This window comes from Tenrec ecaudatus, chromosome 1, assembly GCF_050624435.1.
Source record: "Tenrec ecaudatus isolate mTenEca1 chromosome 1, mTenEca1.hap1, whole genome shotgun sequence".
Classification (NCBI taxonomy): domain Eukaryota; kingdom Metazoa; phylum Chordata; class Mammalia; order Afrosoricida; family Tenrecidae; genus Tenrec; species Tenrec ecaudatus.
The window spans coordinates 215516659-215543793 of record NC_134530.1 but is presented as its reverse complement, the minus strand read 5'-3'; the positions used below and the strand labels follow the sequence as shown (position 1 = coordinate 215543793).

General features: G+C 41.4%; 1 protein-coding gene across 1 annotated transcript; it reads left to right on the top strand.

Annotated features, from left to right (window-relative positions):
• Positions 1-1352: 1352 nt before the first annotated feature.
• ATP6V1G3 (ATPase H+ transporting V1 subunit G3) lies at positions 1353-25230 on the top strand. The gene is made up of 3 exons (XM_075540523.1): positions 1353-1434; positions 14538-14638; positions 25057-25230. Exons 1-3 carry the CDS (start codon positions 1353-1355, stop codon positions 25228-25230), a joined length of 357 nt encoding a protein of 118 aa, XP_075396638.1.
• Positions 25231-27135: the final 1905 nt, after the last annotated feature.

Here is a 27135-nt window from a genome sequence, read left to right as displayed (position 1 = left end):
CCCACAGGCCTCTCCTGCAAGTCTCTGTTCTCCGACAAATGCATTCACTCCTCTTGGACTTTCTAGGCTTCTCGTTCTGTCCACGCCTGTCGCCCAGAGCAAGCTCATGATTAGCCCTCTGGTTTGCCTTCAGACCTTTGTTCTCAAAGTGGAAATGTGTTGGCTGAGAACGGTGGTTTTTCACAGATGCACCCAGCTTGATTGTGCTAGTTATTGGATTACACGAAGAAAATGAAATACGTCGTGAAGTGATTAAGTGTGAGCGCTCCAGGAGGTGGCAGGGAGAAGCTATCCCTTATGGAAAGTAAGGTTATTATGTTCAGATAGACAAGGGAGCCTCGTTATAACCCCGCAGGATTTGGCTCTACGATCGTTTTATAATCGTCTTTAAATGCATTTAAAGAAATTGAACCTAGTATTTGTAGATAAGGTAATGGAGGTGTCGTTGATAAAGGCACTAATATGGAAGGTGCCAATTTGAAGATCATTTCAGACAAAAAGGCTTAGGCCACAAGTCAAAAAAATAGCTTTTCATTTCAAGTAACATTTTCAGGTGCCTTTGGAGACAGATTATGATTCTCCACGGTGAGCAATGTTCTCATTTGTCCCATTCCTATTAGATTAAATTGAACCAAGTAAGATGCTTTATCTTCACGGTACAGTCTCAGCACAGTGCTCAGCACAATATTGAGTAACATAAAAGGCATGTTGAAATCATTTTAATTTAACTTTAAAATCTACAGTTTTCATTTCCCTTAGTATTGCTCCTCCTGGAACTGTGACATAAAGCACAATTAGAGAACCTCACGTGCGCAAAAGGATGTTTTCATTCCTGTCACCTGAAATCTGAAACAGAAAGAAATAAATCCTTTTTTCATTTTCATTCACAGAAAGGAAATCGCCCTCCTAGTGCAAAATATTAATAAATTGGAATCAAACAAAAATTCACTCACTAGAAAGAAAGACCTACACCTAGTAGTGTACACACACACACATCTTGTGTACTGAAAGAATAAGTCCATTTTTCTTGAAAGAGTTAGCAAGTTGGCCTTTCAAAAGATATGTTACTCATTACTCTAAGTGCAGCTACCCACCCATGAAGCCTCCTCATTTCATATGCAAGAACTGAAGTTGGTTGAAATGATAAGTTCCCCATATTAACATAATTTGTTTTTCTGGATTTCACCCCTAGGCTTTTCTTGGGACCCAGCTAGATGGCCCAATCGTCAGTTCATAGAAAACAGCTGTGTTTAGAATTCAACGTTGGCACAACAATCGGAGGAATGTGGTTCGCAGCAGGTTCTTAGGCCTGTCCGCACGGTGCGGGAGTCATTTGGCTTAGGGCAGGAGCTATGACCAGCCAGACTCAAGGGATCCACCAGCTCCTTCAGGCCGAAAAACGGGCCAAGGACAAGCTGGATGAAGCAAAGAAGAGTAAGTTCACTTTATCTATACTATGAGGGGTTTGTCACAAAGTAGTTTTTAACTGGAAGAAGTGGTGTAGTTAGCTGAGCAAGAACTTTGAACTCAGGCAGAATTCCATTCAAACCCTGATCCCACCCAACACAGGTTGAGATCTTGGGTCACTTTGTAAAAACTGCCAAGGCTCATGATCCTTGTTGTTACAGTGATTAAGTTTCCTAATTCCGATCCTTTTGAAGGAGGAGTGACATTTTGGAGACCTGAGCTTGACTAAACCTTGGCTCTGAGACCTAGTGTTGCTACATCTCAGTTTCCTCAATATTGAGCAATGGTTCAGAGATAGATGACTTCCTGATTTAATCCAGTTACTGATGAGTGACCTTGAGCAAGCTAGACCTCGCTGTAAGCATTGGTTTCACTTCTGTAAAACGGTGAGCGTGTCATTTACTATAGCCTTCTTCCTCTCTTGGTATATTTCGATTTGAACATTTTGAAATATTCTTCTCTTATTCTAATTTTTCTTGCCTACACATGTGTGATGGCGTGTGGGTTAAGTGTGCAGCTACTAACCACAAGGTCTGGGTGCTTCAAATGCACCAGCTGTTCCTCTGGACAAAGATTAGAGTATCAGCTCCTATGAAGGCGGATTGGAAACCAACGAGGGTCACTGTGAGCCAGAACTGACTCGATGGCAGTGGGTTGGGGGTATATATACGAGCATGTATGCATGCACATACATACATGTATGTATACACACACTCACATATGACGTCTTACTGCCCTCATTTTATATATATATATCCTTACACATATTTTTCTCAGAAACCTTTGATTCCCTTCTCTTTGACAGTCACAACCGTCAAGTAAGTTAGGTATTAGTGTGATTCTCATTTGTGTGTGCAAGAGTCCGAAGAATGTGCTTTGCCTAACATGTAATAAAACAAACAACAGATCATTGTTCTCCAGGTTCTGTACTTAGTACCAATATTGTCTACTCCTCACAAATCCTTTTTGAGAAGCAAGAGCTGTGCTGAGGGGAAACACTTGGGTCAGGCAACTGACAGAGACAAGATTGAGATGTGATCCAGCTGACTCGCAAGTCAATCTCTCAGCCCCTGCACTATGCAAAATTCACATACTTGTTTTTATCACAACTAGCACGCAGACAAGCAAACAAACAAAATTAAAACAAAAGCCAGATCTACAACTCGAAGTCCTGCTTCTCTGGGTCTAATTCTTCTATACTCCCCACTCCCTTCATCCGTGTCAAACTATGACTTAATCTAAATTAGCATGTCATATCATTTAAATTCTTCTGGCCTGCCTCACAATTAGATTCTCATGTCCAATAAGACAAGACCTGTGCCTTTGGCATGTTACTTAGAAGTCTCTGGGTGAATGGAATGATATGTACCGAGTGGTAACTAATGAAAACTCATTTCCACGCATTAAATGATACTGAAGCATAGTCTGAGGGGGCGCTCTAAAAAACGTGTGGGACAAAAGCCGTTTTCTTTTCATCCTATTTTTCAAGGCTTTGTTAGAGTCCCCTTGTCCATGGCCCTGCGGGCTAGGAAATTGGAAGGAGGCACCAGCTAGCTCCCTGGGGTTTCAAACTCTGCATAGAGTGGTTTTCCTTTCCTGAGACAGCTTGATTTCCAGAGCTCACTAACGTGTGTCCCGGCAACCCCAGTGGCAACAAAGTGAAGACTCCCTGGAGGTGTCAGAGAGGAGGCAAGGAAGGGGAGGATGATGAAGGCAAATTCACCCACGTGGCCAATTCTTTTTCTACAGCACACCTCATGCAAATGGCTTCAAGCTGGTCTAAATGCAAATCCGTTTTACAGGAAATGCAACAGGCACGAACTTGCAGGTTCAAACGCCCTCACTTTTTATTCAAATTTCTTTGACCAAGCATTAACACTTCCGCAGGAAGAAAAAAACCAACTTTAAAAAAAAAAAAGATGTGATCATTTGTGTACATTTGTGTCTCATTTGTGTACAAAACCCATTACTGTTTGTATATAGTTGACTTAAAATATTTGTGGACATTTCTTTTTCATTTACTGTGTCTTTGTTGGTAAATATTCAAACAGAATATTCAAACAGTTATAGTAAATACCCAGACTCTTAACAGATTTTGGAAAATAGTTTTACTTTCAACAGCTAATCTTTGCACCCAGCTTTAGCGAAAATACCAGTTTGAACTCTTGCTGCAATGCATAGGCTTCGATATTGTGTTCACTGGACGGGAGCTATGTTCCTACACAGCCAGCAGCAGGGAGCAATTTGCATTTACTAGTGAAATCACACCATCCCGCCTAGTCTAGTCACTTTCAGACATCCCATGGCACAAGATAAGCCAATGCTTTCACAGTTGGTATTTTGGCATTCTGTAGTTTCCCACATACCTAACTGATTTTTCTTTCATTTATGTATTCACGTCAGTTAGCATTTACTTGGTGCTTAAAGGAGCCCTGATGGCACTGTAGGTTAAGCGTTGGGCTGATGACCCACTAGGGTAGCAAGATTCCAGCCTTGCGTTCACATTGCTCTGCAATGCTCACTCACAGATGCCGCGAGACCACGGAAAGTGCCCTTCCCCCTAAATCCTTTGTTAGTGCTCACCCTCACTGCTTGCACAAGTAAACACTTGCGTTGATATTTTGAACACACAAGTCATTCCACAGAGGAAAACTACCATAAAGATGTACATCCCACAAGAAAGAAAAAAAATGTTCTGAAACTGATCGTGGTAATGATTGGACACCTCTTCGTAATATGATTGCACTAATCACTTGTATGATACATGGATTATGTGTCAATGAAACGGTTTTAAAACAAATCAATAAAAGTAATTAATTATATAATTTTTTAAATCATAGTCTTGGAAACCTACACTATTCTGTCCTCTAGGGTTGCTATGAGTCATCATGAATGAAACAGCAGCGGACTTGGTCCAGTTAAAGCTCGCTACGTGGTGCAAACAGTTTGCACTTGACAGACAGTGACAGCGGAAGAAAGGCCTGCCAATCTAACCTGTAGAGAGAACAACAAAGAAATCATATCAAATAGGGTACTCTGTGGTACATGGGTCACCATGGGTCAAAACTGACAGGAGAGCAATGGAATTGGATGGTTTCTTAGTTGTTTGTGGTTTGGGGGGTTGGGAAGTTGGGGTGCTAGACTCATACTTCTTTAATATATACTTCCATGAGTAAATAGCACTCTCAGGGGGATATGAAATCTACACTGGTGTCCATGAAGAGGAGAGGAAAGAATAATGACATGAATCGTACACCAGAAGAACCCAAACGAACTTCTAGAGAGCCTCTAGGACAGACTAGGACTGCCCGCAGGCCGTGAGTCTCCACAGGCACAGATGACCTGGTCGGTTAAGCATGCAACCCTTGCACCGCCAGGGACCCTTCTATAAAAGCTATATCTGGTTATACTTATATATAATGTTATATATATTTCTAATATGTGTGTACATTATATTTTAGTATATGTATATAATACAATACACAAGTATAATGTAGTCATAGCTATATTATGTTTGGATATTATTATATAACTGCCATGCCTATTTTCATGTACATAATAGCCTTACTGCTTGGTTGAGATTTGGATGGAATGTCAGCAGGTTTACACCACTTGAGCTGGTATGGATTAGCATCTGTTGGCCAAATAAACTGTTCTTTGGTGAAAACATGAAAGTGGGTGTGAGAGTCTAAGACAGGTTACAATTTTACAACAGAACATCAGGAGCTCCAGGTTTAGGTACTGAACAGAACCTCGGCCAGAACCAGGGTAGAAATTCAAGGTACTGTCTTCAGCAAGGGGAACAGACACTTAGGCTCCTCTGAAGTAAGTTCCATCTCTGAGAGCCTTTCTTATTCCACTTACAACCATTGTATATTTGCAAAACTCCATTCTTGTGCTCACACTGGCGGGCAGTGCCCACAAACAGATGGCTCAAGACCACAGCAAGTGCCTTTGCCCCCAAAGCCTTGCCTAGTGCTCACGATCACTGCTCACACCAGGAGACACTCGCCTGACCTACTTGGCAGGAACGGAATATAATAATATTTGTGTTTAACTCAACACCACAACCTACATTGTGGGCTAAGGACTGAAAGACTTGATAGTATACATTCAAAATTAGAAAGTTACAAATCCGATCAAACCAGTACTTCTAAATTTCCCTAACAACTATAGACAATTTAAAGAGCCCTGGAAGTGCACTGGGTAAAGCACTGGGCAGCTAACCCAAAGTCAGCAGTTCAAACCCGCGGTCGAAAGATGAGACCGGCTGCTCCCCTAAAGATGAACAGTCTACTCTGTCCGGTGGAGGCACTGTGCGTCAGCCAGCTTAGAGGCAGTCGGCGTTGGGTTTACTGACAAACAAGCTCTTTGGTAATGTCCTACCACACACTTCACAGTCCCTGGAGCTGCTCTGCATGGCTGCAAATCCTGATCTGCCTCCAACCGGCTGTGCGACCTTGCAAAAGCAACCACTCACCCTCTGTGCTCCGGTCTCCCCAGTTTCAGCATGGAGATATTAAACAGCACTCATGGACTTGTTATAATTAGCTAAGTTAAATAGCTGTAAAATGCATCACTCGATATATATTACTATGTATTATAGACATATACTATATATGGATATATATCAATGTTATTTTTCTTCTGCTACTTAATAAAAAGAATTAATTTTCAGGGGAGTGCAAAACAGGAGAGTCCCAATGACCTCTTATGCATTGTCTTCAGACGGGTCTTTCATTTCTTTCATGGCGCATATGAAATACTTTACATATTTCTACAGAAAATAGGTGTCACATCAACTAATACTGTAATGCAGATTATTTCTTGAGAGTATACACAATGCCAAATATCAACATTTTAAAAATCAGCTAATCACCTATGTGCTTATATTCTGAAGGACATAAATAAGCACTTTAATTTGATCAATTTTTCACCATTCAAGTAGATATTTTGGTGCCTGGCTTTGAATAAACTCATACAATGAAAGTTTTGTATTAGAACTTCATGGCCATGTCTTGTGCTTTTTGTGAGTGTGCAAATAGCTCCTCTTTATAGCCCACAGACTAATGGGGTATTGCTAAGTATACTGGACTCTCATTTCTTTGAGTGGATATTAATAAAATAAAACACAGAACATTTTCCTCTATTTATAGCTTTGGGTTGCATTCAATCAAAGATCTACACAAAACTGCTCATATAATTTTGAGGAGGGGGGGAAGAAAACACCAAGAAAGAGAAGGTATGGAAAGAAATAATCAAAGAAAAGTCCATTTTATAGATAACTTACTGTTTCCAGTGTTTGTACTAATTCTAAATAAGGGCATCCTGTGACTAGGGAGGTTGCTCTTTTCATGCCGTCAGCAGCCCCACCCACCACTCATCTGACACTGTGTCCTACTGTGGCTGCTTACTGTGGGGGGCTACCGTGATGGGAAAGTGTACCCCAAGGTAGGATGCCAACAGCACCTTAGAGTGCCAGCAAGTTGGAAGGCAAAGGTCAAAGAGAAGCAGCTCCCAGTGTCTCTCACCCTTTTACAAAAGGCCACACCCCCAAGGAGGTGTCATGAGGCTGCTACTTGATTGACGTGTTGGGTTCTGCCCCAGCTCTGCACAGATACCATCAAGTGACATAAAACCATGTTGGGTTCTGCCCCGAGCTCCACACAGATACCATCAAGTGACATAAAACTGCCACAGTCACCATGAGTTGGAGTGAACTCCATAGCAACTGACAACTCTTCCTATTAGCTAAGATTGTATCATCGCATCTCTAATCTTAGGAATTCAAATTGGCCTCATGGTGATGACTCCCAATTTGCTATTTCCAACCCCAGCTGCCTTGCTGATCTCTGGATTCACAAGAACATGAGAGGTCTCTACTAGAAAGTTGAATGTTATTATTGTGGTTAGAGTCCCACATCAAGTCACTTCTGAGTCACAGTGACCCTAGGTTCCAGAGAGAGATGCACTGCCCAGCGCAGCCATCCTCACCATGTTACGTTGGAGTCCATTGTTGCATCGCTGGGTCAGTCCATCTCAGCTGAGGGTCTTGCTCTTTTTGTTTTCCTTCTACTTTACCAAGCACGGTGTCCTTTTCCCTGGACGCATGATCTCTCCAAAGTACCTGAGATGAAATCTCACCATCCTTTCTTCTAAGGAACATTCTGACTGTTCTTCATCTAAGACTTATCTATTTGTTCTCTGGAAATCCGTGGTAATTTCAATATTCTTCATCAGGTGTGCCTGACCCAAGCCATGATAAGTTCAATTTCCACATAATCAAGCGAAAGTTGGACACTGGATAAGGACGACCAGAGAAGAATAATCCATTTCAATTATGGTGTGGGTGAAGAATATGGGGGAGTTTAACTAATCTCAAATAAACTGTATTCATAACTTCCCCAATATGGGGGAGTTTAATCTCAAATAAACTGTATTCATAACTTCCCTTACCATCCCCTATCCCTTGCCAAATATGTGAAGTCTTCATTGATAGGTACATTTCGGTCTCTTACATCTATCTCTTCAGCTTTGCCTTCAAAATATATGTGAGGAGGCTTCAAAAAGCTTATGGAAAATGGGATTAAAACATATTGGAAATGTCTCATGAAATTTTCAAAGCTCCTGCATACAATCACTTCTATAAAACTGCTGTCGCCTTATTATGTGTCGTTTGTCATTAGCATTTCTTTTTCTGGTCTACTGTAATAGATTCCAAATTGAACTTTCTGCTTCTTCTCCAGTCCACTCTCACCATGGCATCCATGGAAATCCTTTCAATCACAGGGAGAATGTGTCTCACCTTTGCTAAAAGCTTTTCATGGAATTAGCTACTCAAGGACAAAACCCTTACCATGCGCTATTACAGGTTCTCAGCCTGTGGGAAGCAACCCTTTGGGGGTCAAATGACCCTTTCACAGGAGTCACCTGATTCATAACAGTAACAAAATGACAGTGATGAAGTAGCAACAAAAATAATTTTCTGGTTGGGGTTCACCACAACCTGTGTTAAAGGGACGCAGCATTAGGAAGGTTGCTCAATGAGATCTATATGAACTGGCTTCAGGGCTACGTCTCAGGTATCATCTCTTAATATTCAACCACCACCCAGGTAGATTTATTGTACCTGGAGCATGCCTAATACCCTCCTACCCCAGGACCTTGGAACTTGCTGTCCCCTGTCCTTGGAACACAGCCCTCTCTGATAAATGCATGGCTAGTTGTCTTGCTTTCTTCAAACCTTTGCGTGCCTGTCATTTTAGCGGAGCGCCTTCCACTGGCTTACCTGGAGTAGCCTGCACCACTATTATTCATCACAGTACCTGTCATCATCTGCCATCTGACGCACTTACTACCGGTTGTTTATTTTTATCTCCTCCCACTGGAAGGGAAGTTACGGGAGAGACTGTGTCTGGCTTGGGTTTTCCCAGCTCTATCTGCAGGTCCAAGGAGCATCATGTGGAAACATGGCTGCCAATTGAAAGGTCAGCAGTTGGCACTAACCGAGGGAGGGAGAAAGATGTGGCCGTGTTCTTCCATAAGGATTACAGGCTTGGGATCACCACCGGAAGTTCGACTCGGTCCTACAGTGTGACTATGAGTGAAAATTGGCAAGGTCAAAGTGGATTTGTTTTGGCTTTTATTGTTCCTGTTATTCTGGGTTTGAAATAGTGTGGTAGATACTCGACAGCCAGTTATAGTGGCTGTTTAAATGCCTTATTGATCGATAGCATCCTCTTGGAATGTTCCTTTTCCTCTTTGAGATCCCTCAACTCTCTGACTGAGGAGTCCTGTTGGTGTAGTGGTTACTCATTGGGCTGCTAACTGAAAGGTCGGCAGTTTGAAGCCACCAGTCGCCCCACAGGAGAAAGAAGGGGCTTTGTATTCCCCCAGAGAGTTGGAGTCTTAGAAACCCACGGGGTCAGTTCTACCCTGTCCTGTGGAGTTACTATGGGTCCGAATCAACTCGATGGCAGGATGTGCCTCTCTCGGCATCTTGTGAGCCTTCCCTTCCTCTCATCACCTGGGGTGGTTGTTAGTGACCTAGGTGTAATTACCTTGGCCAGCACCCTTGTCTCCTTGTCCCATGCATGTTCCCTTTATGTCAGTCTGTTGCTCATTAATGTCACATACATAAAACCTGAGGATTGACACTCCGATCCCCATCTCCATTTCAGGCTTTTCTCCTGGACGCCACACATATCTGTCCAGCTGCTCGATGGGTGTCTCCAGGAGGCACTCTCAAAGGTCTACAAACTCACATCGGACTCGTTGTCTTTCTTCCTAACAAAATGCTCCCGGAAATGGGGCCTCTTTTCCTAATAATGATGAAAACGAGTCATTAGTCTTTGCCAAGTATTTCATATTCTTTCTAACCACCTGACTCGATGCAGTAAGTTATTCAGTCTCTTTTATTGGTAAGAGAGCTCAGGTTCAGAAAACAATAGCAAGCTTTTCCTTTCTTATAGCAGTCGTGCCTGGAACACAATTCTAAGGGAGGCTAACGGTTTGCTCTCGGGTACTCACGTAAAGGTTGGTAGTTTGGAACCACCCAGTGCTGCTGTGGAAGCAAGGCCTTCCCACCTGCTTCTGTAAAGATCAGCGCCAAGATGACCCTAGAGACATTCCCCCCTGAAGCCCACAGGCTTCCAATACGTCAAAGCCAACTCAATGGGTTGAGTTTGGTTTGGTTTTCTGAGATGACTAAGGGGAAATTCTATCTTCACAAGCAAGCAAGCAAGCAAACAAAAACCTTCCAGAACAAATTCATCTACGTAAGCATCAAAAAAGGGTCTGTATATCTCAAAGGTCCACTTTCATCTTGGCCATTCCCATCCAGAGAAACAGGAGCATTCCCACTCAGCACTGACTCCTCTGACTCCCACACAGAGTTCAGCTTTTACCATCCCAAGTGGAATTTCCAGCCATCCTTTCCTCTCAAGTCACGTGGAAACCAAACCTAACATTTTTCCCCTACCCTTCACTCTCCATCAAACGTCCTATGGACTATATCTCAACAATGGCTTTCTTAATGTAGGAAATGTCAGCACAGCAAGCCAGGTGCATGCCTCAAAATGGATATGGCTTTATTAAAGGTGGAATTGTTCACAAAGCATCCTGAAAATATCTTAGAAAAAACGGTCGTGCTTTTTTTTTTTTTATTTCAATACCCACAATGGACTATCCATCATTGAAGCTCTCCTGGCTAAGTGTACTCAGCTCAACCAGGACTTTCTCAGGAGTGGTCCCTAATCTCAGAAGCCTCAGGCTCCTTCTCTATGTACGTATCTCAGTCCCGTTTGCCCTGTTAACATACGATGACTAATGGAAACACAGGTATTCCCAAATCTTAAGGGTTGATATCTTCCTAAGTGTTGTGACTTTAAATGGTGTCAGGACAGATAAAATCAAGGCTCTGTCTCATTATCTTCTGTGGATTTTGTGTGTGCTTCCCAATGCTCTTCTTGGAAACAGGCACACTGGCCACATTTTCAAACTGCTCTGTCTGCATGCCATTTGTTGGCAAGGGGCAAGGCCTGTATAGTTTTCTGTTCTCTCGCTAGCTCTATGCATAGATAGTATGTGGTCCAAACTGAAAACCAAATTCACCGCCATCAAGCCAATTCCAATCAAGGTGATTCTATAGGACAGGTGGGACTGCGCCTGTAGGTTTCTGAGACAGTAAATGTTTGCAAGAGCAGAAAGCTCGTCTTTCTTACAAGGAGCAGCTAGCTGGTGGCTTCAAATCACTGACCCTGTGGTTCACTGTTCCGCGTGGGTGCACTGTGCCCCAGGACTTCTGTGGCATATGTGGTAGGGCACAGCAAGTGCTGAAGGAATCGTGGACCAAAATGGCGCTTTCTTCTCCCACTCTGTAGTCCCTGCTTTAGCAAGATTTAACTTTGAAATTACAGCGCATAGGATGTCTCCTTGTTCGAAGCCACCATTTTTCTCTACTACGCCTGTGTGTCCTTGTAACTTTGGAAGGACACCAAGTTCGGTTGTCATCTCGGGTATCTGGACTGTCCTAAATAATCACCCCCTCTGCTTTCTACAGGGCCCTGGCGGTGTAGTGGTTATGCATTAGGCTACTCACTACCAAGTCAGCAGTTCAAAAACACCAACTGCTCTGCACAGGAAAACAGCAGCCAGGGGCTCCTGTACGGAGCTGCATGTGGGAGATCCACAAGAGCCCCTCAACCTTGTCCTCTAGAGCGCGCTCCATGAGTGGGGATCAATTCCTTGGCAGTGGGTTTTATGTTTTCCACAGAAGGTACTAAGCTATAAGGATGTGAATTCTTTGTTGTTGATGGTGTTCACAGCAGCTATGTTTGGGATGCTTAAAAAGAAAGAGGTGTAATTGCAAATTTTTGCAAGTCTTCCCATGCGGGCAGGGTAAGGAGCCAGAGGTGTGGGGCAAATCAGGCCTTTTTGCTTCACGTCGTCTAGCAGGAGAGGGGGCTTCACCACAGCTTCTTCCACTGGAGGAAACCGGGGGCAGCCAGCATATGCAGCCGCTCACCGCGCGGCAGCCGCTGAGTCTGTCCGGAAAATTGCTAAGCCAGCAGGGATGTCCCTGCAGTGCTCCTATTTAATTGAATGAGAGCCAGCAGGTGACTGGTGCCAAGACGGGAATCACAGGCCCACTCTGAGTCTGTCGCCCTCTGACGGAGCTCATAATACACAGACTCCCGCAGGAGCTCCGCTCTGCTCACGGGTGGGGCGCACGTAGCCTCCTTCGCACCCCCTGCCTTTTTTTTTTATGTGCTACAGCGTCCTCATTTTGAAACCAACATGTTGGTTTCATGAAGATGGGGAAAAAAGAATGTTTCACGAGATTTATTTTATATATATACTCTACTTTTATTTTATATATACTCTATTTATGTATACTCTATCTTTATATTTATTTTATATATGCTCTGAATCCATGATTTCTAAGGAAGCACATACATTTTCAACATCTTTTACGTCCAGGTGTTAATGATGGGGGTGATCGGCCAGCGAGCTCAGAGGGGATCAAGAGGTAGCTCCTCCACCGACACGTCATCTATCCTGCGCACAGAGCATTTCCTTGACGTTCACAAAAGGGTTCCGACTGCAGAGAACTGAGGATCTGGGAATAAACCTAAGTGGAATAAGGGAAATTCGGTTGCTAATGTTCCACGAAGGTTCCAGAATCAGAAAGCCGTTACATCGCAGCAGATCCCGCTTAAAGAGAGCACGCTGACTCAGAGCCCTCGCCCGTCAGCGCAGGACCAGACGTCAGTGTCCTCAGTCCCCGCAGAGATAGCCAGGCTGTCTTCTGAAGTGCCTCTGGCCGGCGGGCGGCAACCTCCAGCTTGCCCTGAGGGGAGCCCAGTGCCCAACCCCTTTGCACCATTCAGGGGCTCCAAAGAGAATAAGCCAAGCCGTGAGTCGATTCCAATTCATCCACTCTGTAAGTGAGACCAAGTAGAACTGCTCCGTGGAGTCTGCTTAGCCCCGTGAGTGAAAGGATTGCATATTGGGCGGCTAACCGCAAGGTCAGCAGTTAGAAACCTCTCGTGGTTCTGCAGGGGAAAGTGAGGCTTTCTGCTACCATAAAGACCTGCAGTCTCAGAAACGCACAAGAGCAGTTCGACCCTGTCCTTGAGGGTCACTATGAGTTGGAATTGACGCAGTGGCTTCTCTGAGCAAATTGCCTCATCTTTCTCAGGGCAGTTGGGTATTCGAACCCCTGACATTCCCTTTAGTAGTCCAATGCATAACCCACGGGGCCATCAGAACTCCTTTAAAGAGAGTAAAGGTCCAGTGAACTATCTGTTCTGAGTGAGAGGCATTGAAAGAGACATATTTCCATTTGCAACTCAGTTTTATAGAGAAGAGATCTCTATTTTTTTAATACAGAATAATCCGCAGAGAAATTCATACCCATCACAAAGAGAAATTTAAAAACACTCTGCTCTCAAAGGTACCAGAGATGTATGAAAACATAGATAGATAGATAGAATAAGTAAATACAAATTTACGTTAAGATTTTCTTTCCTGCTTCTTTATGAGCACGTATTTACTTGTTTCCGTGTCAGCACACTATAACAAATAGCTAACAGAAATTATTAACAGAAGTTTCACCCACATTATCAGAGGAACACAAAGAGTAAATATTAAAGAGCAAAAGAAGCAGTAAATAGAAAATCAGAGAAAAAGAACTTTAATATAGTGCAGTTTCTTTAAAGTTTTAATGATCACACAATGTTAGTACCTTACACCCTGAATATGGTGGGAGGTGGTAGCCATAGAAGCAATTAAAATGGGTTTGTAACCCACAAGCCTTATACTGGTTGACGAATCACTATGTGTTGAGCTAATGATCCCCACAACACCGTATCTGTGTGAAACTTTCATGTGTGACTGTCTGCTTACACCTTTGCTCATAATAAAAGGAAGGAGACCACTTAACGAAATCTCCTGACCTTGAAAACAATTGGTTTTACAACTACTTTCAAGTCCCCCTCAGAGAAAAAGACTACCCCCCCCCTACTAAAAAAATTACTTTGATGTGTTGTGGGGCTGAGAGACTTAATCAGAAATACTAGAGTCAACAAGTAGTAAGGAAAAGTTCCAATAAAATGGGTTAAAAAAAAAGGTGGCCAGTTTGATAGAGTTATGTGTTTGTAGTCACTTTGGAGATCTGCCAGTGCTAAACAGGATCCAGCTGGTGTGGACTGAAGAACTCCTGGATGCAAATCAGAGAACTCGATCTGACCCAACAATGTCTTTTCAAGTCTGTGTCAGTGGAAACCTGCTCTCTGTCACTCCTGTGGACAAATGAGCAGGCCCTTAATTCAAGCAGTAAGCAAGCAAGAAAGTTTTCATTACTATGTTTCAAAGAATCCATTTAGAAATATGAGCACTAAATCTATTATTCTCAATACATCTATCATTGTTGTCATTTAATGAAATGTGTTCCTCTAGGGAAAAAAATCATCAGTAAATGTGCAACTTATCCATTTTTTAAAAAAATTGAAATCCCATGCATATTCTAAAGATGCACCATCCCTTTTGATCCCACTGTTAATTTTCAGGAAAAGGGAAGAGATTAAAACAAGCAAAGGAAGAAGCAATGGCAGAAATTGACCAGTACCGCATGCAGAAAGAGAAAGAGTTCCGGTTCAAGCAGTCTAAGGTCAGCATCAAAGTCAACCCTGATGTTGATGTAACATAAATGATCAAATATTAGTGTATATGAGATATATGATAGACTATCGAGGGAGGAAAAACCACTGTGATTGAGGACATGTAAATCAACCAAGGGTAATGAAGGGTAATGAAACTAAATAGTTGATCTTAAACATAAATGAATGATTGGTTTTACCTTTTTACTTCCAAGGCATTTTTAATTTGTCATAAAATTATTGGCATCATTTAAATCCATGATATTATCTAATGTATTCTACATGTATTAAAACTCATGTTTACAAACACATACATGGAGAGATTGATTAAATTATCATTTCTTTTACAGATCATTGCTATTTCAGTAGAAAAAAAGGATTATAGCAAACATGGTTCATCTATTACAATCTACCAGGAGGATAATTTTATAAGGTTGGATGCTACAGTATAGGATGTGTTCGTTAGGCCAAGATTTCTTGGTGGAGCTAACATTTACGAGTGACTCACATACATATTGTTGCACACTGTGAAAATGCCTGCTGCTATTTCCTTACCACTCTCTTTTCAATTCACTAGTTTGCTACAGCAAATTTCTGGTAAAAAGGGTAGTGAAGAATAGTTCTTCCTTCAGCAACATTTGTAAATGGCTGCAATTTACAGTAAAAACAAGTGAACAGAAAATCCATGGCCCTAACTATTTTTACTCCACAGCAGGAACCACCCCTCCCAAAAAAACATGATTGAATTCCATGTGTCATAATTTAAGCTTATATGATATTTTCCTTTTATTTCATAAAAGTACACGTCGAGGTTATGCAAAGTTTGGCATTATACAATGACCTGGAAATGGTTTGCAGATCTCAGTCTACAGCTTGTCTTTGAGTAGCTGCGCATAAGAAATTCATGTAAGAGCAGATGAATTGGACCCCATGACAGGAGATATATTTTCAGGCAGCTCTTACTTCAAATTAAAAATCTCTCCTAGAATACAGTAGACCGCCGAGCAAGAATAATCGCTTCTAAGAAGCTTTGGAAGTGCAGTGACTTCTCACTCAGCTGCTAGCCAAAAAGCTGAGGGTCCTAATAGAGAAAGATATGCAATGTGCTTCTCTGAGACTACAGCATAGCAATGCCTAGGGGCAGTTCTACTCCCTCACACGGTGTCATTGTGTGCTAGAATCAATGCAACAGCACGCAACAACATCATATATTTGCATAAAGAAATCCTAAGACCATACATGATACCTTCACTCAATCTTACTCTTGGCTGCCTCTCAAACCACATTTTCTACCACCCTTGACTCTACTCATTCTGTCCTAGGCATGCTGGTCTTCCTGCGATTCTTAAAATAGCCTGGGCACTCTGCTGTCACGGGTCCTCTGCAAATGCTATTCTCTCTCCCTGGAATTCTCCTTTTAGACACTTGCCTCTCAGTTCAATTATCAACTCCTTCTGTGGCCCTCTTATGTAAAATCCTGGTTCGTAAATAAAGGAGAGTGATATTCCCATTGTTACACAAGTTCTCTTTAAATCAAAGTGTTAAAGGGCAGAGATTTGAGGAGTAAGGTGTGACTGGGTCCAAGCAATTCTATTTTTAATCACTTCATCTGCATGTAAAAGTGAGAGAATAGCACTGTGGGTCAGTGCAGGATGCCCTGTGTCCTGGTGCTGGCCCTGTGGTCCTTTCTGTGCATTGGCTGCTCTGAGCAGGAATAGTGTCCTCTTGGTGGTCCAGGATGCTTTCCACTCTGTCTTTCACTCTCCTTCCCTCTTATTTGGCACCTGTGTGTTCTGAGCAGATGCACCCCTTCTCCCTGAGTAGTCAATTCTTCTGGGGAAGGGGTCCACATGACTGGAATAGGGGCCGACCCTGAAGACCTTTCTATTGGTTCGCTGCTTCTTGGGGGCCAACACTGGAGACACAGTGCAGGAATTGAGCCCAATCTGACTCCAACAAACCAGGGTGAAACATGGAGGGTGTGTAACAGAGCAGCAGGGGAGCAAAGAATTCCGTAAGGAATCCCAAAAATAGACATCAGGGACAGGGCATAGCACCTCATCAGATTAAAGTGGAAAACACTCATAACGGTCAACAGATAGACCTGGAACTATTTATAGATTTATTGTTGTTTGTTTTGTTTTTGTTATTTTCATGTCTAGCTAGATCAGATAGGCAGGATAACAAGTAAAATTGGTGCTGAGCAGGGCATAGGATGGCTGGTGGGACTTGATAAAGTGCAGTGTAGCTGAGAGAAATCACTGAGAGCTGAATGAAGGTCAGACATGATAGTGGGACAAGCAAAAAGTAAACGGAAATGGAGGAAAAAACTAGGAGGCGAAGCACATTTATAGAAGTATAGATACAGGCATATACATGTGTAAATATATTTATATATAATGATAGGAATATAATTATATGTACATATATTATATATCAAATAATAAAGTAGCAGATGGACATTGGGCCTCTACTCAAGTACTCCCTCAACACAAGAACACTTTGTTCTTATAACCTGGCATTCTGTGATGCTCACCTTCCCAATATGATCAAAATGGGTGAATAAGCAAATGTGGTGAAGAAAGCTGATGATGCCTGGCTATCAAAAGAGATAGTGGCGGTGGTCTTAAAGGCTTGAAGATAAACAAGTGGCCACCAAGCAGGGAAGCAACAAAGTTCATATGGAAGAAGCACACCAGCCTGTGTGATCATGAGGTATCGATGAGATCAAGTATCAGGCATCAGAAGAACCAGAACAAACAATTATATCAATGAAAATGAGGAGCAGAGTAAATACCCAAAGCCCATCTGTAGACAATTGGACATCTTCTTACAGAAGGGTCACAAGGAAGTGACAAGTCAGCCAGGGTGCAGTATAGCACCAATGAAACATACAACTTTCCTCTAGTTCTTTAATGCTTCCTCCCCCCACCCCCCACTATCATAATCCCAATTCTACCTTACAAATCTGGCTAGACCAGAGTATGTACACTGGTACAGATAAGAGCTCTCCACACATGACATCCAGGACAGATAAATCCCTCAGGAACAGTAATGGGAGTAGTGACATCATGAGGGTAAGGGGAATGCAGGGGGGAGAAAGAGGGAACTGATCACAATGATCAACACACAACCATCCCCCCCACCCAGGAGGACAAACAACAGAAACATAGGTGAAGAGAGACAGCACTCGGTGTAAGCTATGAAAATAATAATAAGTTGTAATCCAGGGATCATGAGGAATGGAAGGTGGGGGAGGGAGGAAAACATTGAGGTGCTGATACCAAGGGCTCCAGTAGAAAGAAGATGTTTTTAAAAGGATAATGGCAACATATGCACAAATGTGCTTGACACATGGATGTGTGGATTGTTATAAGAGCTGTAAGAGCCCCGAATAAAATGATTTTTAAGTGTGAGAATAAATAAGGAATATGAAAGTGTTTATGTATTTAAATTATGGTGCTGGTGAAGAATTAGGGATGTTGAAAATACCACAGACTGCCAAAAGTACAAACAAGTCTGTCTTTACAGAAGTACAGCCGGAATCCATCTTAGAAATGAAGATAGTGACATTGCATTTCACACACTCTGGACAAATGTTCAGAAGAACCACTCCTGGAGGAAGATGTCATGCTTGGTAAAACAGTGGTCAGCAAAAATGAGGAAGCCCCTCAATGATAAGGATTGGCACAGTGACTGCAACAATAGGCTCAAAAATAACAATTGTGAAAATGGCCCAGGGCAAGGCAGTGTTATGTTCTATGGTGCAGAGGGGCGCTGTGAACTCAGACTCATGAGGAAGTGCCTGCCAACACAACCTGCAACAATACCTCCTTATAGCCCATACTTCTTCTTTGTAACATTCGTCAGTACCTGATGTAATAAGACATATTTACCTTTCTTGCATAATGTTTATCGTTTTTTCCTAGACGATAAGCAGCAAGAGAGCAGGGTCGCTGTTATGTTCCCTGTTGTTTGCCTAGACAATAGAAGAGTCTGGTTCATAGCAGATGGTCAATATCTGTTCCAAGAGAGAATAGCTGAACAGCTGTTTTGTACCTTGATCTTTCCTGTTGAACTTCATCCTATCCGTGGCAAAATACCATTGCCAAATTCACTGCCATGAAGTCAATTCTGACTCCTTATGACCCTGTCGGCCTCTGGGTTTCTGAGACTGTACACTCTTTACAAGAATAGAAAGCCTCTTTAGCATAACAGAACCTCAGAAAGCAATCACCGGAACATTAACCAGGCTTCATTAGCCTATGTAGATGGTGACTTCACATATGAAACCCACTTCTGATTTTTATTAATAACAAAATTGAACATGATTTCAGATGATCGGGTTAAATGTTTTGAAATATTTCTCCCAAGAATCTTAGAAGCTTTAAATCTGGTTCAGAATATTTACTCTCTGCTTTGGGTAATAATTAAAATTCCTCATTGCTCTCACAATTAATCCTCTAAACCAATTTTACAGCTAGGTGATCAGAAGCTCACATGAGGTCAACATGTTCTGGGCTCCTGTATTTCAAGAATACAGTAAAACCACTGACCTTGGTTTTTCTTCCTTGGCATGAATTCCATAAGCCCAGCATAATGCTATTCTGATTAAATCTTATCATCATTAACCCAGGGCAAGAGGAGACCAGGGAGGACCAGAGAGGCCGGTTTCCTGCCTCCTCTAGGTGCTGTACTTTAAAATTATGTTGTTGTTTTTGTGCCTTGTCTCTGTGTTCCCTTAAATCTCCCAACTTACCAACAAAAGCTGATGTCCCAGCGTGGTTTATATCAGTAAGTGTTATTTTATGAAAGATTTACATATCTCTTGATGATTATTGCTATCCAATACAGCATCTTTTACTGAAGGTGACATTGCTTTGCTAAAACGAAATCTGGACAAGTGGTAAAAAGTTAAATTCATTTGTATTCCAGAAAACGATAGTTAAATTGAGCGTGCTGTAAGTGTTTATATTGTTATAGTGTTAAATAATCTTGTATTATATATGGCAAATTGAGAGAGAAAAACTGCACTTTGCTTGGCCTTCTTTTAAACTAAGGAATGTGAACCATATAGGAGGAAATCTACAGAATGGTGAAAACTACTATTTTGGAGTGTTGACATCGCACCAACATCACCAGTTATGCTGTGAAGCTTGACCCGTCCATTGCAAAATACCAGTTTTGAGAAGTAACATGGAAAAGTCTTTAAACGGCACCCCTTGACCCAACATATCATTGTGTGCCATAGAATTATCAACCTCTAAATTATTCAGTGCTTCAAATGTTCAGACAGCAGCTTTCAGTCAATAAGAGCAGCAGAACACAAAGAATGAGGCACCTGCAACAGCCGGGGCTCTGATATCTCTGTTTAGTCCGGTATGTGTGTATTGATGATCTGTTATCTGCCGGGCACCATTGGGCACACGTTATACCACATCGATGAACAAGCTGACCCTATTCTTATGGAGGTGAAGAATCCAGTGTTGCCAAGTCAGTTCTACCTCCGAGTGACCTCAGAGGGTGCAGTAGCACCGCCCGATTGCGTTCCCAAGGTGTACATATTTACAAAAGCAAATGCCTTTCTCTCAGGAGGAGCTGGTGGGTTCAAACTACCAACCTTTCAGTGAGCACCTGAGTACTTAATGGCTGCACTACCAGGGATCCTTTATGCGCCTTACATTCATTCCTTTGAACGCCTGCATGGGTTGTATCGAACTCTGCCTGCTGTACAAAGGTATGGGATGCAGACACGTCATGAAGAGGGTCATTGAAAATAGTAGATGGCTAACCATTGTTTTAGTGCTGTCTAGTAAGCACTACAGAAACTCAAACAACTGGACATGAAATAAACTTAGTAGCAATATTGTACCTAATTAGGCTGCATAAGACACCTCCAGATTGTGAGGTATTTACAAGTGTATTCCAAAGTTTTTGAAAGTGCAAGATGGATTAGAAGAAAAGAGGTGATCAATAAAAAATATCAATAATCACTAATATAGACCAGTCATCATCACAGTCCTATAGGCTATAAATCTTTTTTTCCCTGTATCTTTCTTTTTTAATTAAAAATTCATTCATGCCAGGGTGCTCTTACAGCTCTTATAACAATCCCATACATCAATGGCATCAAGCATATTTGAACATATATTTAGGCTGTAAATCTTTATGGCAGCAGAAGTTCCCATTTTTCTCACATGCAATTGCTGGTGTGTTTGAACTACTGATCTTGTAGTTCGCAGCTCATCCACTATACTATCAGGGTCAATATGAGTTGGCCTCAACTTGACGGCAGTGAAAGATTATTTCTCCAAAACTTGCTTATGTCCAGACTTCTGTACAAAGGATAACATTTACATTATGTAACACCAGTTAATTCTTAAATTGTCTCAGCAAAACACATATTGGCACCATAACTACTGCATGACTTGTGTAGTTGAATATAGTGGCTTCATCATATATGGGCAACTGAGGGGATGAAATCTAGCTAATGCAAAGGAAAATACACTACAATGGAAAATACATACCAGATCTCAAAGACTTAGTCTGGAAAAAAAAGGAGGAGGTATAATTTTTATATTGATTATACATTAGCATAATAATAAATTACAGATATTGGGCTAAATCATTAAAATGGATTTCACCTATTTCTTCCAAAAATAAATCAAATTCAGTGCCACTGAGTCAATTCTGACGCGCAGTGACCCTATTTTGATGATCTTTTTAAATGTAAGCATCTATAGGATTGAGGTTGCTGTTGGACGATGCTATTCAATTGGCTCTGACACATGGCAGCCCTACTGTGGGCCACAGGAAGAAACTCTGCCTGGTCCTGATGGATGCTCACTATTGTCATATTTGAGCCCATCATTGCAGGTACAGGGTTGTTGTCTTGTTAAGAGTCCCCTTTTTTGGTTTATCCTCTACTTTACCAAACATTATGTCCTCTTCCATGGACTCGTCTCTCTGTGTCACACATCCAACTTCAGGGGAGCAAAGTATTGCCATCCTTGCTTCTAAGGAGCATTCTGGTTGTACTTCTTCCAAGAAATATTTGTTCTTCCAGCAGTCCATGGTAATTCAATATTTTACCAACACTGTAATTCAACTGCATCAATTATTCTCCTGTCTTCTTTACTCTTTGTCAAGTTTTCACATATGTATGAGGTGACAGAAAATACCATGGCTAGGGTCAGGCACATCCTAATCCTCAAAATGACATCTTTGCTCTTAAATACTTTAAGTAGCTCTGGTGCAGCAGATTTATCCAGTGCAATGTGTCATTTGATATCTTGATCACTGGTTCAGGGGTGTTGATTGGGGAATCAGTAAAATGAAATCTTTGACAATTTCAATCTTTTCTCCATTTATCATTATGTTTCTACTGGCCCAGTTTTGAAGAGTATGGTTTGATTTGCATTGACTCGTGATCAATACATACTGAAGTCTGATCTATTGTAGTCTGATCTCCACCAATATGTGCTTGCAGTCCTCTCGACTTTCAGCAAGCGAGGGTGCGTATTTTGGATATCGAAGGTTGATCATGAGAGGCTTCCTCCCATCCTGATGCCACATTCTTCTTCATATAAGTTAACTTCTAGAATCATTTGTTCAGCATAGAGATCGAATGAGTATGGTGAAAGCACACAACCTTTATACATCCTTTTCCTGACCTTAAACCCTGCATTACCACCCTCTTCTGTTCAAGACTGCCCCTTGCTCCTTGTACAAGTTCTGCAGCAGCACAAAGAAGTGTTCTGGAATTCCCATTCTTCTCTGTTATCTATAGTTTTCTATGATCTGCGCAAATATACATATGTGTGTTTCCATTTATGGCTGCTGTTATACATAAGTTCCTAGGCTATGGGTGTCTGAATTTGGATGATTCATACTTAGCCTTTGTGGTTATTGTTAGTCATGTTGCTAGGTGTCGTATTTTTTGAAGAACCACACCCTTATACTGATTCAGAATTGACATTTTAACAAGACCATTAAGTGATTTTTATATGGAAGATGCCATTTCTTTTCTGTACTTATGCATACAGATCCTCTAGGGCTCAGGTTCAAAGAGAGGATCAGATTCAGTACATCTGGGATGGAAAGACAAACTCGCAGCAGGAAGTCTGACTGGAATGAACCCCTTCCACATCCTGAAGTCATTCATCCTTACTCACAGCAAGGCCCTCATCACTATCACCTTCATCGACTGCTTGTCCAGCTTTTAAAATATGGGAACGATTTTGAGGCTTTTCTTGCGCTAGCCCGCTGCCTTTGTGTTTATTCTGACACGTAACAGTCTTATCTTTGTCCTGCTCTAAAACAAGGCTGTTCGGATTTATCTTCAGATTCCACTCAAAGACACTTGGGGAAGGATTTCATTCATAACCTTGGGACTTCCTGTGTTCCTCTTGGACAGCATTGCTCTACACACTCTACCTTTATGAGTCTGGTCTACTTACACAACAATGTTTTTCCTACTTGAAGCATAAAGAATCTGAGCTTGAGGTTAATTTTTCCAAAGCCATACAGGAAGATGCTTCAAATGAGCCCATTGATAATTACTTCTTATACTGCTCAAAAGGAAAATAGACAATAGTTCCACAGTAGTTTGTCATCTTAATTTTTCAACTCTTTAAGATTGGATCTAGGAAAGGGGAAGATTAGTAGAACCCCCAAGATTATTTACTTTGGCAAAACAATGTTAATAAGTAGTTCTCTTATGCCTTTAAACTTCTTACCAAGTGAAATTTGATCCATATGTTTCTGATTTTTGTATACTCACTTATCAATTTGTTATTGTCTAAGTTTTTTGATGTCTTAGAAGCTAGATCGTCTCAAAAGTGTTTTCTTTGAACTTGGAAGCCCTACTGTTAAGACTGTAACCAGAAAAGAACTTGAACCTTGTAACCTCAATCGAATTTGATTTCAAGCTTAGGACCCAGAAAGATCAAGTGGATTCTAGGATTTGGGATAGTTTACCAACCTTGAAGTTTAAGTCAATCATTAGTGGAGCCTCTTGGCTTAAGTGAAATTCATTCCCTCTCAGTACAGTCACAGAAGTGAAAAGCAAACAAACAAATAACAACCAGCTGCCCAATCTTAACAATTTTTTTTGAGAAACAAGTAGTTTACAAAGAAGATAAATTCAGAGCTGAATGTTTGCTTTAGCAAAGGATAACTTTACAAAGGATTTCACTGCAGAATTCCTTTACATCCTTACCTCCCCACCTAAATATTTTGGCCAAACTTGATAGAGAAGCTTGGAGAACAGAGGAAACAATGGAAAATACTGGGATTCACTGGCAATTAAAGAGTATGTTGGAAGAAATATTGAAATTCTAAAATTCCAGTGTACTTCAATTTAGTACAGATTCAACTTACACTAAAACTTTTATGATTATATTTATTATCCTAAATTACATTTCTGTACATGTGAAACTATCTTTCTGGGAATATTGTAGCTATGTCTTCAGGGTGGCAGGGGGTGGGGGCGTTGGAGGAGTGAGGGGTGTTACATGATTTAATCAGTTCAGATAAAGTATTTTAAAAATGCATCAGTCGTTTGGCTTTGAAAACTAGCAAAAATAAATTTACTAATATTCTTCCATGTGATTTTCCAGACATGTCGTTCATACACTAAGCAGTAGGAAAGATACTGGAACAGGATGGAAATTATCATAAATGCAACCAAAAAGTGGGATTTAAAAAGTTATGGGCACAAAGTATAAAGATGATAAACTTGTATTCAATTTCTTCTTTGTGGTGCTCACATTAGAAATTGAAATAACATAGTCTGGACAGCTTCCATTTTTCTGAAATGTTTATCCCACTCATGGTATTGTGTTTATTGGTGATCTTGTTCATTCTCTGAGAAAATGATGATAAAATATTTTTAAGTGTGAAACATCATATAAACCTAATTCCCACTGCTATCAAGTAATTCCAATACCTAGTGGCCCTGTGTGGCTTTTCTGAGGCTTTGTACATCTTTATGGGAACACACAGCCTCATCTTTTCCCCCAGGGTGTATCTGGTGGGTTTGAACTACTGACTTTGAAATTAGCAGCCTGATGCTTACCAGCCAGCATCGCCAGGGCTCTTTGCACCACTGACCAATCATTGATAAATGGGCCCAAACAAATTTAACTTAAAAACAAACAATCCATTTTAACATGGCCTATGTTTCCGTTACATGGTGATTTTGACCCCCAACCATCCAGTAGAGGACAAAGTGCCCCCCCCCCCGAGTTTCCTAGGTTCAAATCTTTATGGAAGCAGGCTACCGGGTTGTGAAGTGTCATGAAGCCACTGGCAGTTTCAAACCACCGACATCTTGGTTAGCAGATGAGGGTTTCTCCATTGCGTCACCAGGTCATCTTAACGTACGTAATGCATGATGGCGTGAATTACACTTGTTTTGCTCTGGCAGGTAATGGGCTCTCAGGGGGATCTCGCAGAGGAAATGGACGAACAAACAGGAATGAAGATACAAGAACTTAAGGGAAGCTACAGCAAGAACCTGGAGAGTGTGATGAGCCAGCTTCTCAGCATGGTCTATGACATGAAACCAGAAATCCACGTGAATTACAGACCCACCAATTAATTACATGCCATCGTCTGCAACAAATGGTGTGTGTGTGTGTGCTATCTACCCAGCGACTCTCAGTTTAATATTAAAGAATTATAAATGCTACTCAAGTTTCCTGGGTATCTACTGATTTCAGTGTGACATGATTTGCACCTGGGCGCTAATTAAACACACAAAACCCCCAAAGTAGTGATAGTTGTATCTTTCTTAAAAATCAGTATAACTTGTCATTTGAGCTTGTGAAGTGTAAGAATACAGAATCACCTGTGTGTTGATACCTACCATAAGAGGAAAAAACATGCTTTAACTGCTTTTTAGTATTTTTTCTTCTTTTTGTTAATTTAGAAAATGTGCCAGTAGTTGGCATTGTTATACTTTTTAAAGCGTAGAATCACGACCCCCATATAGATAGATCATGAGTGCATACAGTGATTTTATTTAACTCTTTAATCAATGAGGAACCCAGTCAGTGCAAATACAAACTCTAAGAACTACATATATGTAATCTATGAATGTAAGTCAAAAATCAGCTCACAGCATTCAATTTATATATGCTACTAGTATTCCGTTTAGGTACATATTTTTATTCTAAACAAAATATGTTTAAACACACCCCTGCAATCAGTCAGTAGTTCTCTATGTGTTACTTGTCTTAGTCTTGTACGGATGCCTTCAAAGAACGCTAATCAAAATAGTGCCTTCGGAGGGCATATGTCAAGTCAGGTAAGTTAAAAGCAGTGAAGTCAGTTCAGAAAGTCATAGTGACTACAATTTGGAAACCCAAGAGGGTCATTGAGATAGTGAAGGTGTCTTGTACCGACCTGGCCAATAGACACATGTGGGGTTAGTTGAAGGGCGGAGAGATAAATGACTCGGTGAGCCTTGCCTGTCTAGTTCCCGAGTCTCTTGCTTTGTGATGGTTGGACCAGGATGCAGCTGCCTTAGCAAGTTCCCAGCTCAGGCTGGCAAGGCTCACTTCCTGCAAGACATCCCTGAGGAGAAGCCACATGGACCTACACTGATGCAGCCCTGGGTACTGGAGCAGCCATGTGGAGAGCCCTGCCAGCACTGAGATGCTTACACATTCACTGATTCGGCTTTCCTCCTGCAGTCGGCATCATTGTATCTGCTTTGTGAGGTGGGGGAGAACTTTGTAGACTGGTGTCGGACATATAGAATAATGTTGGCCTTGTGGGCTTGGGCAGCACTGGGTCGGGATGCTTTCCGAATGTACACTTACCCTGTATATAAAACTCTCTTTTATACATATGAGTTTCTGTGGATTTGTTTCCCTAGTTTACCTAGACTAACACAGTAATCTTGACAGATTTTTCTCATAGTCACAAGACAATCACTGGGGCTTATTAAGGAAAAGTTTTAAGAAAATTGATTTGGAGAGGAAAAGGCCAAGAAAGTTAAACCAAGACATTTTTTCCATCCTGCTAGTATACCTGCTGGAGTTAGAGGGTAGCAGGAATGTAAGATTTTGCAGAGAAATCCGCCTCCATCCACCCTAATGCCCTACTGTGGATGCTCACGCTTCCTCCTGCTCCTCAAACTCAAGGAACATTAAAAAGAAGCACAATCTGCGCCCCCAGGGATGCCGAAGCTGCTGTTCTTGTGTGGAAGAAGTCAAAACACAAAATATTTTAGGGGAAAGTTTAGAAGAGAAAAACACTGCTCTCAGAAGTGGATGGTCTTGTATGGAATAAGCCTGTTGTTGAGAAAGAATAGCTTCACATTTTAATATTTTTATTTAATAAAGGTTTCCATGGTTTTGTAGCAATAACTTTTGAATTTATCCTTGAAATGTATGTATATATTCTAAAAAGTGAATTTATATCAGATGTGTCCAATGTTTAAGTGTTGAAAGTGCATACAGATATACACATAAGAAGCAACAAGTAATGATGAAATGAA

Excerpts from the sequence above, each read along its gene's own strand:
- ATP6V1G3 (XM_075540523.1), top strand. The coding sequence starts at position 1,353 with ATGACCAGCCAGACTCAAGGGATCCACCAGCTCCTTCAGGCCGAAAAA. Across the intron at positions 1,435-14,537 it reads GCTGGATGAAGCAAAGAAGA|GAAAAGGGAAGAGATTAAAA; the intron begins GTAAGTTCACTT and ends GTTAATTTTCAG. Across the intron at positions 14,639-25,056 it reads TCCGGTTCAAGCAGTCTAAG|GTAATGGGCTCTCAGGGGGA; the intron begins GTCAGCATCAAA and ends TTGCTCTGGCAG.